The sequence below is a fragment of the Triturus cristatus genome, chromosome 6 (assembly GCF_964204655.1).
Source record: "Triturus cristatus chromosome 6, aTriCri1.1, whole genome shotgun sequence".
NCBI classification, from domain to species: Eukaryota; Metazoa; Chordata; class Amphibia; order Caudata; family Salamandridae; genus Triturus; species Triturus cristatus.
This window is the reverse complement of record NC_140589.1, coordinates 1737856588-1737877426: the sequence shown is the minus strand read 5'-3', so window position 1 is coordinate 1737877426 and position 20839 is coordinate 1737856588. Positions and strand designations below refer to the sequence as shown.

The 20839-nt window shown below is 46.8% G+C and overlaps 1 protein-coding gene across 6 annotated transcripts in view; it reads left to right on the top strand.

The window, feature by feature from the left end:
* Positions 1-20839, top strand: part of SUSD4 (sushi domain containing 4) — a 419536-nt gene that overhangs the window by 374469 nt on the left and 24228 nt on the right. For all 6 annotated transcript variants that reach the window (XM_085612987.1, XM_085612985.1, XM_085612986.1 and 3 more), the window contains one exon: positions 16812-17200. In XM_085612987.1, the coding sequence (XP_085469113.1) occupies positions 16812-17200 (389 nt within the window). The remainder of the gene's footprint in view (positions 1-16811; positions 17201-20839) is intronic.

The following is a 20839-nucleotide window of genomic DNA, read 5'->3' as shown; positions in this document are numbered from 1 at the left end:
TATGAGCTTGCCTTGAAGATGAATGAAGTGCCTGAGAAGAGTTGGGGGGCAGGTTTGTGGAAGCATTTTGAGGCCTCTGGGAGGGATGTCTTAGCACCCTTAGAAGCAGCAGGTACCTTAACCTACCCCACTATGAAGGAGGCCTTATGCCTCAGGTATGGGCTTACACCAGAACAGTACCGCCAGAAGTTTAGGAACTTCAAGAAGCTTGATTCAAGTACTTGGGTGGAGTGTGTGAGTATGTACACGCGTGCACTGGAAGGTTGGATAAAGGGCAGCAAAGTTACTGATTATGTGGGGTTGTGTCACTTGATTAGTTGGGAGCACTTGAGTAGTCTATGTGTTCCAGAGCTGCGCCAGCATCTTTTAGACAGCAAGTTAACTGATCCCAGTGAGCTTGCTAAAGAGGCAGACCGCTGGACTAGCACCAGGTTCAACAAAGGGGTGGTAAGTATCCCAGCCAAGGGTGGACTGGGTCCCCAGCAGAAAGGTGGGGAGGACAAGGGTAACAATAAGGAGTTCTCTAAAGGGCCCCAAAACAGTTCCCAGGAAAAGGAGTCCCAAGCCCCCAAGCCTAAGAAGTCTTGGCCCCATAAGGGCAGACAGGATAACAGACCACCGCCTACTTGCTATGCTTGTAGGGAAGTGGGGCACATCGCCCCTAAATGTCCCAAGAAACCCCCAGCACCAGCTGCTGCTCCGGTCCCAGGGTTAGCTAGTGTAGCTTTGGGAGGGGATTTGATTTCCAGTGGGGAAGAGGGATTAGCTATGATGACCCTTGTCTCTTTAGGAGACCAAGAGATGGTCCAGGATACCTTGATACCCGCTAACACTAAAAAATACGGGCAAAAGGTGACCATCAATGGGAGGGAGATAGAGGCTCTGAGAGACACCGGGGCTAGTGTGACATCTGTCAGGTGTCAGTGGGTGTCTGAAGAGCAAGTCATTCCCAATGTGCTCCGCCCAGTAGTGGCAGCTGACACTTCAGTGCGCCTCTGCAAGATGGCGCGTGTTCCCTTTACATGGGGGGGAGTCTCTGGTACCCTGGAAGTCTGTGTCAGTGATGCCTTGCCGGTAGATTGTCTGTTGGGTAACGACCTGGAGAGCTCTCCATGGAAAGACGTAGAGCACAGAACTCACTTGGAGATGTTAGGACTGCCAGCGTGGATCTGTGTATCCACACGTGCCATGACAGCCAGTAAGGGTGGATTAGTAGAACTGGAGCCTGGAACAATGGCCCAGGGACCTGTCAGGAGAGGAAGGGGCAGAGGGCGCGGGAAACCGGCCCCCACTGTTCCCACGGTCCAGGAGGAAGCAGAACCTGAGGGGGATGCCCTGGAACCTACAGGGGAACAGGTGGCCGAACTGGGGGAATTGCCTGAGCTGACCCATTGGCAGCAAGAGGGTGGTCCCTCCAGGGAGGAATTCTGCCAGGCTCAGAAGGAGTGCCCTTCTCTCATTGGTGTGCGGCAGCAGGCTGCAGACCAGGCAGCGGGCCTAGGGTCCAAGGAACATTTGATTTACTGGGAGGATGACTTACTTTATAGTGAGCCTAAGTTTGCTGAGCCCGGGGCAGCCCTTGTGCTGGTGGTACCCGAGCGCTTCAGGAACTTCTTACTGGGTCTGGCTCATGACGTGCCTCTCGCAGGACATCTGGGGCAAGACAAGACCTATCACAGGCTTGTCACCCACTTCTACTGGCCCCAGATGAAGAAGCACGTCAGTACCTTTTGTAAGTCTTGCCAAACATGCCAAGCCAGTGGTAAGAGCGGAGGAAAGTGCGTGGCACCCCTCCAACCTTTTCCGGTGGTGAGCACCCCTTTTGAGCGGGTGGGCATTGATATTGTAGGGCCCCTGGACCCCAAGACTGCCTTAGGCAACAGGTTCATCCTGGTCTTGGTGGACCACGCCACCCGGTACCCGGAAGCAGTCCCTCTCAGGACAATCACAGCCCCCGTGGTGGGCCGTGCATTGATGGGGATCTTTTCCCGCGTGGGGTTCCCCAGAGAGGTGGTCTCCGACCGGGGTACCAACTTCATCTCTAGGTACATGAAGTCTCTGTGGGAGGAGTGTGGGGTAACTTATAAGTTCACCACTCCTTACCACCCTCAAGGAAATGGGTTGGTTGAAAGGTTCAACCGCACCCTAAAAGGCATGATTATGGGCCTAGCGGAGCCCATGAGACGGAAGTGGGACGTCTTGTTACCATGCCTGTTGTTTGCCTACAGGGAGGTGCCTCAGAAGTCCTTAGGGTTCAGCCCCTTTGAACTGCTGTATGGCCACCCTTTTAGAGGACCTCTCACACTGGTGAAGGAGGGGTGGGAGAAATCCCGTGGGAAGACCCCCCAGGATGTGTTCAGCTATGTGCTGGCCATCCGCAACCAGACGCAGCACTTCAGGAAGCTCGCTCAAGAGAACCTAGAAGCCAGCCAGGAGGAGATGAAAAAATGGTATGACCAGAATACCACTCTGGTAGAATTTCATCCTGGGCAGAAAGTGTGGGTGATGGTGCCGGTGGAGCCTTGTGCGCTCCGTGACAAGTGGACCGGGCCATACGAGGTGGTAGAGCGCAAGAGTGAGGTGACCTACCTGATCAACATGAAGACTCCTAGGCAGCCCTTGAGAGTCTTGCATGTGAACCGCCTCAAGCCCCACTTTGAGAGGTCTGAAGTGACAATGCTCATGGCTACAGATGATGGTGGGGAAGAGGATAGTGATCCTCTCCCTGACCTCCTGGCAACCAAGGAGCAAGACGGGTCAGTGGATGGTGTGGTCCTCTCGCCCACCCTGACCCCAGAACAGCAGAGAGACTGTCGCCAGGTGTTGGGTCAGTTTGCCTCCCTGTTCTCCCTGACCCCAGGTGTCACCAATTGGTGCGTCCATGATGTGGACACTGGAGATAGTCTACCGGTGAAACAGAAGTTTTACAGAGTAGCTGACAAGGTCAGGGCCAGCATCAAGGAAGAAGTTTCCAAGATGTTGGCGTTAGGGGTAATTGAGCCCTCCAGCAGTCCCTGGGCTAGCCCAGTGGTCCTCGTTCCCAAGAAAGCTGCTACACCCGGTGGCCCGCCAGAACTTCGGTTTTGCGTGGACTACCGTGGGCTCAATGCGGTCACCAAGACTGACGCGCACCCCATCCCCAGAGCTGATGAGCTTGTGGATCGGTTGGGAGCTGCCAGATATCTCAGCACCTTTGATTTGACTTCAGGGTACTGGCAGATTGCCTTAACTGAGGGGGCTAAGGAGAAGTCGGCATTTTCAACACCGGAGGGGCACTTCCAGTTTCGCGTCATGCCCTTTGGATTGAAAAATGCCCCTGCCACCTTCCAGAGACTGGTCAACCGGGTACTGACCGGGCTGGAGCAATTCAGCGCCGCGTACTTGGATGACATTGCTGTGTTCAGCTCCACTTGGGAGGAACACCTGCAACACCTCTGTGAAGCGTTGAAGGCTCTGCAGAAGGCAGGCCTCACTATCAAGGCCAGCAAGTGCCAGATAGGGCAGGGATCAGTGGTGTATTTGGGACACCAGGTGGGGAGCGGCCAGGTGGCGCCCCTACAGGCTAAGATTGATACCATTCTGGCTTGGGAACCCCCCAAGACGCAGACAGAGGTGAGAGCCTTTCTAGGACTCACCGGGTATTACAGACGGTTCATCAAGGGATACGGCACCATTGTTGCCCCCTTGACAGAACTGACCTCTAGAAATCAGCCCAGGAAAGTGAATTGGACCGAGGCCTGTCAAACTGCTTTTGATGCCCTAAAAACTGCAATGTGCACAGCGCCAGTGCTGAAGGCACCTGACTTTTCGAGTGAGTTCGTTGTGCAAACAGACGCTTCAGAGCAAGGTGTGGGAGCAGTACTCTCACAGATGGACAACGAGGGCGGGGACCAACCTGTATCTTTCATTAGTAGGAGGCTACTCCCCAGGGAACAGAGGTGGAGCGCTATTGAAAGGGAAGCATTTGCTGTGGTCTGGGCCCTGAAGAAGCTGAGGCCCTACCTGTTTGGGACTCACTTCCGTGTTCAGACCGACCACAGGCCCCTCAGATGGTTAATGCAGATGAGGGGTGAGAATCCAAACCTGTTGAGGTGGTCCATATCCCTACAGGGAATGGACTTCACGGTGGAACACCGTCCCGGTACAGAACACGCCAATGCTGATGGGCTGTCCAGGTTTTTCCGCCTTAGTGATGAGAACTCCCAAGAGAGTGGGTAGTTCTCCCCACTTTCAGCTGGAGGGGACAAGTGTTAGACCTGACATCCTTGGTGTGGGTTTTTCCCCTATCTTTCGCCTCTGCTACATGGATTTTTGATGCTGTTATGGATTTCGTTTTTGCTGGTTTAGATGCTTTGGACACTCTGCCACTGCTAATCAGTGCCAGAGTGTAAGTGCTCCCTGTGTAAAATGTCATATTGATTGGATATACCTGATTGGCATATTTGTATCACCATGAAGTCCCTAGTAAAGTGCACTGTGTGTGCCAGGGCTGGTGATGACAGATGCTACTAGTGGGCCTGCGGCGCTGATTGCGCCACCCACATGAGTAGCCCTAAAATGATGTCTCAGGCCTGCCACCGCAGGCCTGCCTGCAGTCCCCGGACTGCCATGTCACCCTGGTCAGTGTCCCCACTGACTAGGCCTAACCCTTCCCTTTTTGTGCACATCAGTCATCCCTCTGGAAGGCCCGAGGTACCCCCCTGGGCAGGGTGCAGTGTATGTAAGAGGTAGAGCATGTACTAGTGCAGGTACCATGCTCTGGTAGTGAACCGCGGCCATTTTGTGTGTTCACTGCTGCAAGGTTATCTTGCTCCATAGGCTAACATAGGGGAGGCTGGTGCCAATGGCTATCCGCCTATCTTCTCATAGGAACAAGATAAGACATGAGTGTTTGATATCCCTGAGCTCAGCATTTAATAACACATCTTTTAGGAGTGGTTGTTTTTAAATCCTGAGTTGGAGAATAGTACTTTTTAGAGAGTAGCTGTTCTCTTGTCTGACCCTTCTGTGTGCCTGGGCATGATTGTGGATTGACTGTCTGGCTTGAGAGTGACAGGGGCTGGGGATCCCCCAGGAGGTTGCAAGGAGAGTGGAGGGAGGAGATAGCACCTGGGAGTGAATAGGGCTGTGCCTGCCTGCCACACTGCTGGCTCCACCTCCTGCTGGGCGGCTGACGACTCTGCCCCTCACTCTGAAAAGAAAGCAGAAGCCAGGAAAACAAAGTGCTCCAGCAACACCCAGAACTGGATCAGACCGGGCTCAGGACCCACTTGCACAAAGACTTCAAAGACTTTTAGGGGTATAAGTACAAGACCCCTGACAACAGATTTTTAGATTCTACAATCAAGAGGAACCTCTGCTGAAAGACGGACTGCTGAAGAACTGAAGGAAGATTGCCTTGCTGTGTGCTCTAAGGGCTGACCTGTTCTGCTGTGCAACTGAAGCTGAGGAGGAGAAGGGGCCTTGCTGTGTGCTGTGACCCTACCTACTTGACCTAACAAGACTTTGCTGTGTGCTGTGTCTTCAACTCTGAATCTCCAAGGGCCTGAGAAGAGCTGGCCTCCTGTTTGCAACCCAGGGATAGAAAGGTTGCCAAGACTTTAAAGACTCTGCTGTGTCCCATCTGCGCTGCTGTGTGCTGCGAGGACCGTGGACTGTTCTACCAAGCTTCCAAACATCTTCCCCGGGAAGTACGCTGGCTGCTCTCTGATTTGCTGGAGAGTGCCGCGCTGATTCTGGCCTGACACCGGTTGCCGCATTGTGAAGACCGACGTGCTCATCGGCACGTGTATTTCTGTGGCCGCAGGATTGAGGGCGCCCCCGTGCTAACTAGGCCGCTGTACGGCTTGGCGGCGTCACGATCGACCCGCTGACACAGGGCGCCGTGAAATATTCGGCCCGCGATACACCGCCGCGGCCCGGGGGCCTGAAACTGATCAAGAGCTGCACTTCCCCGCTCTGCGAAGCCGCGAGGAGGCTGCGACCTGATTGGTTGCTGACCGGAGGCTTGGCTGGAGGAGCCACGCTGCGAGTGGCTGACTCCGGTGACTTCGACATCATCACTGGGGGCTCGTCGAGGGAGCCGCGACCGGATTGGTCCATCGCTCGGGAGCTGTGAAAGCCCTGCACCACGCAGCCTGAGAGGAGCGCTTTAGTTCTAAGCGCAAGAGGCACCGCTGGAAGAACGTGGGTATTTAACTACTGTAAGCCTACGGACGTATTCCTTTCCTTTGAATACGAAGTCCCACGAGAGACTAGAGACTATCTTTTTACGCTCCTAACAACCCAAGAAAAAGATTGATGTGCAACGCTATGATAATTGATTTCCACTGCTGAAACTAGATAAAGTTATATTTTTGATATACTTACCTGTGTGGTCTACGTCTGTGGTGTACTAGGGGGGTCATTGTAGTTGTTAAGTGCTAATACCTTACACATTGCCTTGGGGATAAGCCTGTCTGCTCGAGCCAAGCTACCTAGAGGGTGAGCAGGGGTTATCTAACGTGTGTGTCCCTGTACCCTGACGAGAAGCAAGGGTCCCTATTTGGTCTAAGGTGCTTACCTCTGCCAACTAGAGACCCCCAGATCTAACAGGTGCCAAATCTAAACTGGATATAAAGTGCACGTGCTTGCGGGGATTCTACATCATCCATGTACATTTCAAATTTGGAGCTACTTTTAACATTTAAAAATTGTGTTGTTAAAATACCTGGTGACCTTAATTCATTACGACCAGTATTAATAAAATTCAAATACATTATTTTTAGTTGAGAAAGCATGTTCCTTGATTTGGAGCGAGGGTCATCCCAGAGGGTACTCATCCCTATATTTAAGAGCCACCCCTTGACCTTCCCGAACCGGGGCAAGAGACCTGATTTCCTTTTATGGACAGCAATTCTTCCACAGCATCTGTTACGGGTAATTGGGTTTTGCTAGTCCATAGTCTTACCCAGAACACAAGCCCCTTTAGGGCAGCACAATGGGAAAAGGATTTTAACCCAAGGTCAGTGTGTAGTGGTAATAGGGAAGTATTCTTTGGGATGTTTAGAAGAGCTCTTAAAAATTTATTTTCGGCAACTTCTAATTGTTTAGTGCCCTCTAGACCCCAAAGTTCTGCCCCATAGAGTGCTGCGCCCAAGCCCTTTGCCCTATGTATTTCTATTGCAAGGGAAACTGGGCGAAAGGCTGAACATTTGACTCTTTCAACAATTGCACTGTCAACTTGTCGTAATGTCAAAACACTCTTCAAAATTTGGGGGAACCATGCCAAGTTCTCGCTAATTCTGATGCCTAGGTAATTGAAGGCTTTAACCTGCTCTAAGAGTTGTCCTTCCAGCAGTACTTTTCCCTTGGCAGATTTGTAGGGGTTGAAGACCATATACTTATTTTTGAGACAGTTGATTTTCAAGCCCCTCTAATCACACGCTTTTGAAAATTTAGTTGGAATATTTTGAATGCCCTTTGAGGTCTTAGATATAAGTAGCGTGTCGTCCGCAAACAAGAGCGCAGGTGTTTGCTTACCACCCAACTTCGGTGGGTCATCACCACAGTCATATAGCTCATTTATGAGCTCATTCATGTATAGGGTGAACATGGTTGGAGCTAACATGCACCCCTGGCGTGCTCCTTTCCTAATTGTAATATTACCAGACTGCCTCCTATCTTGGCTCCATCTGACTCTGGCGTAATTATCCTGGTGTAACCTGGTTAAAAGATGGAGTAGGGCATGGGGCAGTCCTATGTCCCTCAGGGATGTCCAGAGCTGAGTACCATCAATGGAATCAAAAGCAGTTTTCAGGTCAACAAATACAACATAGAGATGACCTTTCTTTAGTGTGAACTCTTTCCATATGAGCATTAAAAAACGAAATACTTGGTCTAGAGTGCTAGTGGCGACACAAAACCCTGCCTGCAGGTGCACGATAACATTGTTGTCCTCTACCCAATCTTGAATACGAGTTCAAATTAATTTACAAAAACAATTTTGAGCCACATCTATGAGGCTAATTGGCCTGTAGTTTGCGGGGTCCTCTTTATTCCATTTTTTATGTATGGGGATAATTTCGGCACCCTTCCACGTACCTGGTATGGGACCTCCACGGATAATAGCATTAAAGACTGCATGAAGCAGGGGACCCCAAATGTTGGGTTCTGATTTATAAAGATCTCCAGGAAGTCCATTGAGCCTGGGGGCTTTGCCAATTTGGAGTGAAGTGATTGCATTCTTAACTTCCATAAGGGAGAAGCTCACACCCTCATGTAGTTCAGACTCCGCGTTTTGGCCCCTGGGTACATCCCCTGTAATACCCATTACCTCACCATCCTCCGAGAAGTATAGTGCTTGAAAATACCCTTTCCAGGTGTGTGGCTGTATGTAAGAGTCATTTTCGGCTACCTGATAGGTTACCCCCTTAGAAAGGAGATGCCAAAATAAGCGTCAATCTTTTAGCCTAGAAGCCTCAACCAGGGTGCGCCAGCTCTGTTTCCCAGGTACGTTTAGCCTCCCTTTGTATACTCTTGCAGTTCTTCCTTTTACTCATTATTTTGGACCTCGTCCCCTCCTTTACTGCCTCCCTCAATTCGACTCTTGCCTGCCTGCCTTCCCTATTATACAAGGGTTCATTATTCTGCTTGTTCAGGAGTGAACCCCCCTGACATTTAAAAAAGGGAGAAATATTATTAGACAGGTCTAGGTAGCTAGCTAGAATGCAATCATCATTTGTGTTAGCATTCGATAACTTCAGTAGGAATTGTCACCTCATTGTAAATTCCGGCAAGGAGCTTGCCATCAGCAACTACGTTTGGCCACTTAATTCTCTTATTGTTGTTTGTGGTTACTACCTGACCCCTCGTACGACGACACTGAGATTTAATAACCGGTAGCTCAGAACAACATAAAAGTAGGGCATTATGGTCACTATCATTTCGATCAAGAACGGCCATATCAATAACTTGTGGCCAAAGATCGAGATTGACTAGAATGTAATCTATTCTACTTCTGATGTTCCCCCTTTTAAAGGTGTAATCCAACCTAGGGTCTGAAGGAGTCCTCCCATTACAAGCCCGCACCCCATAGGTAAGAGTAAGCGATAAGACTTGCTGTGCTACACAAGAACATCTTTTGATTGGTGGGATTTGGAGCTTTGTGATGCCTCTGGCAACTTCCTCTCCTATGACTAGTTCCTGCATATAGTCCAAAGGCTCATACGATGTGTTGAAGTCTCCAGCTATAATGAGGGGGAAATCATTCCTATCTGATTCCCAAAAATTAGCTAGCTTTGTCATGGTGTTAGAGGGTTTGTGAGGGGTTGTAAACCTATTCTAAATATAAAAAATCCTAACATGAGTATCCCCTTTTAGCGAGTTAAAGGCAATAGCCAATATCTCCTGGGAGTCTATGTTAAGGCGCTTGATTTTACATGCTAGAGTGATATTAGCCCAGATCAGCATGCCTCCCGCAGGTCTGCCAGAAGGGTATTGTTTTGCCTCAATACTAAAGGAAACAAAGCCCACCCGAAAGATCCGTTCAATAGCCCACGTTTCTTGGAAAAGACACAAGTGGCAGTTATCCACAAGAGTGCCCCACTCAGGATCATTAAGTTTGGAGCGTGGGCCTGCGATGTTCCATGAGAGAATATGCAACTGCTCATCGATAGAGAAGCCCTCCTTCACTAACTGCCTGACTTCAAGGTTAGGGCCGTTTATAGATGTAATAGACGGCCTCCTGGCAGATATACTAGCTAAGTTAGAAGTCTCTAGTTCAATAGGAGTAGGGGGTAACAGCACCTCAACAATGGGGCCGGCCGGGGTTAGACTCTGGAGTGGCCTCCCTTATGGACTCACTTGGGCATCTTTGCTGAGCTCTAGTCAATCGACCTTGTCTAAACCTGAGAGTGCCTCAAATCTATTACTGGTTTGGATGGGGAAAAGGGCCTCTCTGAGCTGGTCGGGTCGTAATAAACGGACATTTTGTGGGTGTGATGGGATTCCTGATTTAAGGTGTCTGTTAAAAAAAAAAATAATGGCATGATGCCTATGCCCGAGCTGAACCCTAACTCGGGGTATTATTCTAGCTCCTAATTAGAGACCCTGCAAGATCCGGGTTCCGGCAGGTTACAACCACACAATCACCGCCGATGGACTTACTTAAGGGGCCAACCCAACCCACTCTTCTTACCATCAAAATATCCTTGTAGCGTAAAATATTAAATTCCGTCGAGTGTGAAAGCCAGTGGCAGACCTTGTTTTTTAATTGGATTGTAGTTTCTTGGGTATTAGGGAACGTTGGTGAGTATAACAACGTAGGGGTAGCATTCGGGAGGTAGGTCCAGGACCACCTCATGTTGCTGGAATAGCAGAGTGGGCCAAAGCATTTAACTGGCTGGGTCGTCACCTTGGTACGCCGGCCCCCTTGAGAGTGGTGTTAGAACACAGAGTACCAGGCCTGGGCCTATTTCCCACAACTTCACAACCATTTGTATGGCTAGTATGCTCTGGGCCCTTCTTGACAGTGCCCAGAGCTACCCCTCCTGACCGAGGCAGTACTACTAATTGATCCACAGTAGTTTTGTTCCCCTGCCTATGTTTGGTAGCTGTCGTGCCATGAGACCCTACCGTTTTGGAACTACCCTGAAATTGTAGTGGATTTTTCCCTCCCCCATCCGAGGCACATGTGACAGATTTTATTATAAGGTCCACATTTTGCTCTAGCTTATCGAGTCTAGATAGGACTGGGTTAAGATTCTTAGATAAACGTTCTTGCGCTGTGACAACGGGTGAGCAAATACTGGAACGCCCTTGTGTTAGGTCCTGCAACTTTTTCTTTGCCCTAGTCTTGGCTCCAATTGTGGGTTCTGTGTTTTTTGTCATCTTCTTCCTTTTTACAGGAAGACTAGGGTCCATAGAAGTTGGGAGAGGGAGAACATAATTTGCTGGGGGTGGGAGTAACTAAGTTTGGGGAGTAACTTGGGTCAGCTCACATCCCAGTACGCCATGATCAATTGTCTCGACCTCCCCACCAGACAGGAGGTCTTGATGTAGTGTTACAAGAGAACTCCTCCCAGCGATAGCCGGGGTTCAACTGCCATAATTTCCTTGTTAATGGCAGAGGTGGCATTGGTCAGAAAACAATCAAGTGTGGAATTTTGAAGAGTCTTAGGTGTCCCCTCCCTAGTCACCTGTTGCTTCCCTTTAGCCATTTGAAGCGATAGCAGAAAGATACTTGTTTGATCCTGGGAATAAAGAGACAGCGCACCATCAAGTATCACCACTGTATATAGGAAAACTCTGGCGACCCCAAGTAAGTATTAACAGAGCGACTTACTTCAGTTGGAGCTCTTGCAGGGACCAGCGAGATACAACACAGCCAAGAGAGTGAGCCCAGCCCAGTCTCATCTAGGCTCTGACGGGCTAGGACAAGCTTGCCCTTGGCCCGGGCGCACCCGCGTGCGTCCTGCGGAGCAGGGGCCGCGAATTGAATATATGCGCTTCCGGGTGCGCAGAACACCATCAGCGCTTCCTGGCGCGACAGCAGGGCAGGCTGGGGGTTGGAGTCCCCACTGGCAGCAAGGCAGAGTGTTGGTGAGCAGCTCCCGCAGAGCGAGGGCCGCAAGTTGGATTTATGCGCCTCCGGGCGCGCAGAGCGCCATCAGCGCCACCTGGCGCGACGGCAGGCTGGGGGTTGGAGTCCCCACTGGCAGCAAGGCAGAGTGTTGGTGAGCGGCTTCTAATCTCATCCCCATCACGCCTTCATGAGAACCCACTCATGTTTCTAATGCAACCAGAATAGAGCCACTAGCAATCACAGTACAATCAAGTATCTCCTTTAAGTTCATATTGAAAATGTTGACCCCTAATGTGAGAGAATGGAGGATGAATGACTCCGTTATCAAACTTTATTTCTGTAAAAACAAATACCCACTTTGTTAAAGAAATGTTGCATTCTGCTGCTTGCCACTGCTACTAAGGGATTACTTGAAGATGATCCTTAGGGGAGTACTGATTAACATAATGGCCTGGAAGAATAAAAAAACAACCTCAAACTATATGCATTAGAAAAAAGCACTCTTTACTGAACACGTTAGCCTACACAAAAGTGTAGGCTAACATGTGAACTAAGGACTCTGAATAACAAACTCCTGAGATAAGGAGCTCCGTTTGAGTTACAAGTAGTAAGTCAAAGAAGCTATGCGAGCCTAGTAAAGCTAGCAAGACTCTTGGCAGTGACTTGAAATTTAGTACATAGAAAACAATCATAACTGCTATTAAAAACACACAGGCAAATACCCAAACCTCCTCAACAGGTATCCTTGACAACTTCTGTAAATTCTACTCCTCCCTCTACAAATCCAAAAAAGCAATCCCTTCAGAGGAATGGTAAGCTTGTCTGGATGCCATCCTGCTTCTCTCTCTTAATGCAGGGAATAGGGAGGCCTTAAATATGCCTTAAGAGGTCTGAAATCATTCAAGCAATAAACACACTAAAATCTGGGAAAACCCTTGGCATGGAAGCTTCTCAGTGAGGAGCTACGAGGAATGCCAGAATTCAGTGCTTGGCTCATTTAAGCACCAGTCAAACACTTTGCCAACACCCATTGTCAAGAAGGAAAAGCTCTGATGGAAACTAATAACAATCACCCTCCTTCCCTTATTAATTTTGAATGTAAGATCTATGCTAAGGTCATGGCCACTGGACTAGAATAGGTCCTAGATTTTCTGGAACATCCATCACGAGCAGGCATTTTAAAAGGAAGATTGTGAAGCAACAACATTAGATTATATGGCCATGAAATGGAAAAGGCTAGATTACCACCTTTACCCGTTTGTTACGGTGGTACTGTACTCTGAGAAGGCTATCTATAAGTGTTTGCGGTCCTTCCTGAGCTCGGTGCTTCATAGATTCTTGTTTGGTGAGAACTATCCTTGTATGGTTTTTGCTTTGTTTTCTGACCCTGCGGCCCAAATAAGGATCAGGGGAAATGTTTTTGATAAATTCACCCTAACACAGGGCATCATAGAAGGTTGCCCTCTATCTCCCCTGCTATTTTTGTGAGATATTGTGCCATTGTTGGCATCCTTCAGGGAAAATAATAATATAAATAGGATCTCACTTAAATCAGGTTCACCAAAGATGGTTACAGATGTAGACAACATCTTGAGCTTCACTAAAAATGCAGAAAAGCATATCCTACAAATTTAATTGCCATCAGTTCTTATGCCTTGGTGTTGTTACTCTAAATAGGGATGAAACTGAATTGTTTTCATCTAGCAATATATGCAACTCCTCCATATTTGGACAATTGGGTTTAAAGTGGCAACAAAGTTGCATAGAATGGTAGGGGATTTAATTTTGAAGAGATTTAGCAGAATCTGGTAAATACCCTGATAGGAATTATGGTCATCGAAATGTATCATATGGTGATGAAGGACCGAAATGATGGTAGCCTTGCAGGTCAATTTTTGTAATTCACAATCCCTGTGACCCTGTCTAAGAACGTCTTTAGAACTATTGACAAACCTGTTTCTGACTTCTTATGGAAGTCGAAAAAGGCCAGGAATTGTCTCCCAAAACTCAAACTGGCTAGAACAGGTGTTAACCTTCTCGTTTTCACTAGATACCAGACTTCCTTTCTCTTTAGACGAGTAGCACGCTGGTTCCAAGAAAAAATTTATAATGCTCCTCTATGGTTCTTCACTGAAAAAGACCTACCGTTCCCACTCCAGTTGTGTTCTGCTCTTTAAGTGCATTAAAGTGAACCATTCTGTATAATCAAAAGTTTCATGGAGGCACTGAGGAAAGTTGAAATTCAAACATAAAATGAACATCTCCCAATACTCCTCATTATGGTTTAACCCAAACATCAACACCACAGCAACCCCTTTGTACCGGGCAGGAGTGGGTTGAAAGTAGAGATCTTTAATCTTATCGATCAAAGGCCTCTGTATCTTAGACAATCCGCTTGCTATCTTACGTAGAACTGCAACACAAATACAATATATATAATATGGACTTCTGCACATTTATTAGACTTAAGGTGTCTCTCACAAAGCTGGGTAAAGCTCACAAACCAGACATACCCAAAATACTTGGAATACTAACATTTTTATGAGGACATATTGCAGCCAGATCACAGTGACACTTGTCACCTTCCACAACAGTAACTTGATTACAAGACACAAGGTATATGAATGCTACATGATCAAACAATAATCACTCGCTACTAGATGCTACATGATCAAACAATAATCACTCGCTACTAGAGCTATCAAACTGTTCAGACATCTGGAAGTCTTCAGCAGACTGTGGTCAATACACAGATCATTTGTGACACCTGACAGACTATGTTCACTGGGTCTTCTTGACTCAGTCCAATACTGGAACTGTGAGAAGGACACTTGTGACCTAGAATACATGTTCCTTTTCTGCACATTTATAAAAAACCTTTTGGCACTTAATACATTTTTTGATACAAGACGTGAATTTCAACTCTCCCCATATACGCCTGATTTCACTATAATGGAACTACATGGAACATTTGTCCTATCATATACATGATGGGCATGTTTCTGCTTCACTAGACGTGCAGACAGTATCACCTGCTCTAACTTACGTACATACTATAGTCATCACAACAACTCTAGAGTTTGCTGTTATTCCTGTGTTTTGTTCCATGCCATGACTTACTGTTTACAATGCTCTTTCTGTTTTTAGAGTATGTTGTTATGCCGGCATAATCTTGTGTAATTTTGTGTTATGCTTGTTATGCAAAATTACTGAATTTACGCCCCAATGCTATGTGGTGGATATAAAAATATAAACATGGGAACAACGTAAACAGCCAGAACACATGCATCTACTGTTCATGGCACTTGTGTTTCTTGCATTTTGTTTTAAAAAATCACAAAATGTATGCTCACGTCCAAAATAGATGCAGGGGTCCATTTTGTGCTAAAAATGTAGCGGTAAATATCGGTTTTACATTTTGTGTAGTGTTTGAATAATTTTCTGCAATTGCCCAAAAGCAATGTACATGGAATTCTCCCACACCTAGTGTAGAGATTCAATCGTTGGCTTTTGGCCCCTTTCAACCATCCATGGAATTAGTACTTCTGTGAACAGTGACCATGTCGGTAGAGGCACTATGATGTAGTCTGGCCAGTGCTGAGACTCCTACTTTACTGTTTAGTTTTCACATAAACTTCCAAGTTCACTGAGCTGGATATAATGTTTTTGCAGGCTTAATAGATTTTTCTGTGGGTATATCGTAATGTGAAATACGCTTCCTCTGCTGCTCCGGGCTATGGTAGAAGGCTGGATGAGCGAAGAGGTGACGCATGAATGCCATAACTTTGGTGCATACTGACGGGGGTGAGCGAATACTTATAACTCATCGTATATGCTTGTAAAATGTTCTTTCTTTGGTACCTAACGGCAAACAAGTTAGAAGCATACCACCAAGTTTAACTTGAGAGGATGCAGGCAAACTGGGTGCTATGTAATGTATATTGTAGTCATGCAGTAAGTCCAGGTGTTGTAGTAGAAACAATGTTAGTTTGATTACAATTAAAGTCATTTTACAAACCCAATTGAACCCCCTTGTCATTCTCTTGGGAGATGTTGACAAGGATGACATCTCCCCTCTAGTAGGTCCCAGTCAGTTACTCACATACAACTGTTCTGACTGTCGCGCATATTTGGAATATACAGGATAGTCCATTCATTAGCACAAAAACCACAAGGGATTGCTGAAACATATTACATTCAACACAAGCCACACATTCTAAATCAAGAGATTTTTTTAGAACCTCATGACCAACTCATCTGCAAGAATTAGGGGTTGAATTAGAGCTTGGCAGACTGGGCACTCCGTTGCAAATGTGATGGAGTACCCTGTCTGCTGAACTGAGAATCTGTATACCCAGGGAAAAGAACTCTGTGCTGTGTGGGGATCATTAGTTCTTTGTTGTACAGTAACTAACTCCTACTTTAAGATTTAGGTACACATTTGGTAGACTTCGGTAAAACATTACTGTGGCCGTCCACCAAATTTTATGTACTTTGACAGGAAGTGCTGTAATGGTTGTTCTTGTCAAGATACAGAGATTACTGTTGGACTAGCGGTGCTCTCTGATTTTGATGGACGGTAATCCATCAGGGTGGCAGACTTTTGTCCTCCCTGACAGACAGAGAACCGTGCACCAAACTTTAAATCTGGCCCCATTTGGTGCAGATGATTTTTCCAGCACTATAGATTTTTCTGTGAAAATGTTAATGTTGTGTTGGTGGCTAATGCAAATGACGGCAAACAGGCGTTTTATATATGTCCAAAATGACCAGGGCGGGTTCTTTTGCAGCACAATTCTCAGTTGACTACATTCAGATTACAAGCCAATGGTGTATATTAAGTCCCCTTTCTAGGAAAGGGGCAGCAAAACGTCACTTTTTCAAAGAAAATTCCTGCCCCAGGCTGAATGACTTATCAGATTCAATAAGCAATGAGATTCTGCAGTCTGCAGTAGTGGTGGTCTTAGTTGAAAACAAGCAAGTTATAAACAGGTTTTCATTGTAATGCGATTTCCTCTTCTACAAAATGTTTGCATTTAAGTTAGCATGTATTTAGCATTAAACCATCCATTTTGTCTTCACTGTTAAATGATTGTTATCTACATTCACTAGTTCACTAATCAGGCCCATTATTTCTACACCTGAGTGTTGCTGCATCGCAGTTGTTCCTTTATAGACTCAACTATGAAAATGAAAGAAATGTGGATGAGTACATTTGAATGTAGTGAAGAGGTTCTTTGTATTTCAGCGTTACTCTGGACAATTCTGTGGACCCAGAATTTGTGGTGGTGGATGGGGTTCCTGTTATGTTACCGACATATGACGAGGCTGTGAGCAGTGACTTGAATGCATTAGCATTCGAACACCTGTCCTCTGAAGGCCAGAGGCCATCTTCTCCGAGAGATGATCAGAATCTTCCTGAATATCCTGGTAATGTGGACACAGACTTGTTACCTGGGGAATTTCAGGCACAGCAGAACTTCTCAGTATTTTCTGAAACTCTTGACAGCTTTCCTTCCTCTCCTGTATGTCATATGGAAGCATCTCCTGCTGCGGGCAGCACTAGTGTCACCAGCGCTACAGCAGAATCTGCTTTTGTAATAGCCTCGACAAGTCCTATGATTGACATAGCAGATGGTAAGTTTTCTAAATATATTGTTATTTTCTAATAATTATATGGCATGTCTCAGCACAGGTATATACATTTTTTTTGCCTGCTGTATTAGTGGCAGCTTGTGACCTTTGAAGGTGGTGGGGTAAAATTATCCAAACCGCAAAGCGAACAAGGTAGACCTTCCACAAAGTGAAATTCATGGTGGATCTCCCTTCAAAAAACTTTTGAAACAATAGAGCCAGATAAGGAATTTTATAGGACAATTTTCCCCTTCATTTTCTGAAGTCGTATACTCAGAAGGGACACTCACAAAAGGTTGGGCACGAATATCAAGGATAAATGAAATAACGTGTAAAAATGTATTGAAGGTAAGTGTGCCTAGGTAAGTTTATTATTTACTATTCTTAACGCCACATTACTCTCCCTGAAAAAAGATATACATATTGACAAGTTAAACATATGTGAAATTAAGAGTAGTAAATCGCTACACTGCAGTAGATCCTGTTTCCGGCTATTTAAACTCTTTTCATTCTGTCACTATTCTGGTGTCTTCACCCTAAGTGTATCTGAGTTCTGAGCCATCCTGGACCCTGTTTGGTTTGGGCTTTCATCTGCACAGACTTCTTTGGATTGAAGGTGTGCTCTCGGAAGGACCGTGTTGATGGCCAAGGAACCAGTTGGTCCAGACCACGATCTGGATCTAGCTTGCAAGGTAGTTACAAGGACATCTTTCTCTTCGTCTTTCACTGATCGCCCTCCCTCAGCTCCTTTAAGTCAATCTGGTTGAGAGGTATTCCTCCCATATGTCTAGCATCAGAGGGTAGATTCTCTGTTCGCAGTCGGCCCCCTTGACTCTGAACTCTTCTTTGGACTCGGCTGCTCTGGTTGGTTCGGCAGAAGCCCAGCACCCAGTGCTCAGATCTTTTCCAGTTCATGTCTGGTGCTGCCAGACCAACTTCTGACATATGAGGCACCTGGCACAAACCCTGCTGAAGTGGCGGCGTTCATCCAGGATTTTTTTGTCTGGCTCTATATCCCTTCGGCCCTAATGCGCTATCATGATCATCGTGTACCCCGACCTTGGCAGTCTTTACGCTTGCATGGTTTCGGACAGCTGCAATGTTCACATAGAGCACCTCCACCTTCGCCTAACATCTACTTATTACCCAGTGGGTCCCTCAATGGGGCAAAGAGCCCTTTTGAAGGACCCATTGGGCCTTACAGCGCTGGCCCAACGAGGTGTTGCCCGATAATGAATCATGACATCCATCTGGGTGTGTGATGGCTCTTGTTTCTGAGCAATCCGATCCCTCAGATCTGCTTGCTCAGTTCCCTGCCGACCAACCTGTGTTCTTCTTTCCTCTTACCCTAAAAGGAACTGCATACTTCTTGTGTTTACGTACTGAAGTAGATACCTAGAACAATGGTCTGTTTAAAGTGGCATGGTCAATGCTTATAGCACATCCCTCATCCCCCACGTACAACGTGTCCTCTCATATGTGTATTGCCCAGTACAATGTTTTGTCATCCAGATTTGAATACCACTCAGGGACCAGGTCCTCAAAATAAGCTTAAATAAGCTGCAGTACAGTGCACCAGGGGTGGAGCTACCAGTGGTTCAACCAGTGCAATGTACCGGTGCCTCAAGGAGGTGTGAGGGGGCCCAACTACAGTAGCCCCTTGAGCTCTGAGAGGGCACTCTAAATAATCATGCTAGAGTTCCGAAGATGAACGATAATTAATTAAGACTTTACATTTTGTTTTTATGCTGTCACATTTGCTGTGCATTTAAAGACAGAGGTCAAATGTCAGTCTAGTCTACTGACAAATTGCTGCTTATTCTTTTAACATAGGGACTGGTGTTTTCTTTCACTTGCAGCAAAGTTTGAGGATTTTGTAAAGTGAACTATGTGATAATCTTGCTGGTGTGGAAGGAATGACTGTATAATGTTGTTTGCTTCTAGAACAATAACATTTAAATACCTATAAATGAACAGTATAAATATTCAAAATGAACATTTAGGAAAGCACCAATGAAATGCTTTTTTACTAACTCTGGAGTGTAATGGAAACTATTATTCTAATGGGATCAAAACAAATCAAGACTCTTTACTGGGGATGCACAAATTATAAATATTAGATGAAATCAAATTTCCACACAATATTGTTTGTGCGCAACAGAGGTTTAGCAGTAAAACTGTAGGTTTGTGCAAATTAGTGGTCATTTCAATGGAAAATGTGTTGTCTGTAAATAACAGTGGGCTACCACACCATGCTTTAGTAATATATTTGTGACCGCGTGCACCTAAAGGCAACACCAGCTACATACTACACCATTACTACTCTCCTGTTAAATAGGCGGGGCTCATTTATGACACATGTTCATTGTCTGTTGCTTGTATTTCTCAAAATCCGTATGGGTTCAGTGCCTAATAGGCCTCCAGAGCTCTTGCAGCACTGGGAGCTTGCTGTTAGATCTGTTTTATTCCCTCAGCTGCAGGAGTCAGACTCCAAGCAGCAGAATCTACTAAAGCTCCTGTGGTGGCACTGCAAAGGCCTTGTTGTGCGTGTACCAAATGGTCGTGCAGTGCGCATGTTAACTTTTGTAACTGTAAAGTGCATCATTTGGCCCTGGCTAGCTGAGGCTAGCAGAGGTCAAAGAAGAGGTTATTTACTTTGGGAAGGCCGGTGGAACCCTCGGCAAGTACAGGATTACACATTGACCCCTCAGCTGTGCTAACTCCTGAATGGGAGCACCGAAAGAGGTACTTCAAGGTATCAAATTAATCATGGGATTAAACCTGACTTAACGCCCAAGTCTAATTTAATGTCACTTTTAATGAAAAGCAACTTTTAGAAAATTGCCACTCTGTTGACCATTTATCTAGTGACGATTCATGGTTGCTACCAGACAGCCTTCTGCCATCCCCTGGGGAGGAGTGTGAAGGACTCCCAGGCACAGGAACAGTAGAGGCCTGCTGCAAAGAGAGGTGTTATCTCTCTTAGCTACACAGGGCGTTGGCTTAAAAGGTGAGCTTCAAAGAAGAAGCCATCTTTGATGGGCAAAAGGCAACCACACTCAAGAGGGGCTGATCCTTTGTTCAGGGCGATGGGCTGGCAGCGGTAACAGAGAGGGGAGACCAGTTGCCAAACTGTTTTTTAGGTGGACATGTAGCTCTCAGGTAGCCATACCTCTAGGGTGGGCTGCCATGCTCCCCACCCCCAACAAATGGGTTCATACATTTTGGAAGTGGGCAGAATAGTGCCCTCTGAAATGTCTACGATCCCACACAGAGCCGCAATTCATCATAAGGCCAGAGGGAACCTGGTAGCCCTTTGGCTAGTGACCGCTTCATTCCCCAGGGGCATTTTCTGGCCATACAGGTGGCTCCCAGACCTCAGATCATATCTGGACCAGACAGAGGACTGAAGAACCGCCCTGCTGATCCCTGGACTCAGCAAGAGAGGCTGCACCAACCTCTGGACTGCTCCTGCTGCTCCTTGGGCTAGGAAAGAGAGGGCTATGCCTGTGGTGCCTCACTTGTGGAAAAGTCACACCTGAGCCCTAGAGACAAGAAAATGTGAACTCCAGGAGTCAGTCAGCTGAATTCCTGATCCAGCACCAGTACCTTAAAAGCTGAAGTAGCCTGTTGCGGCTAGTC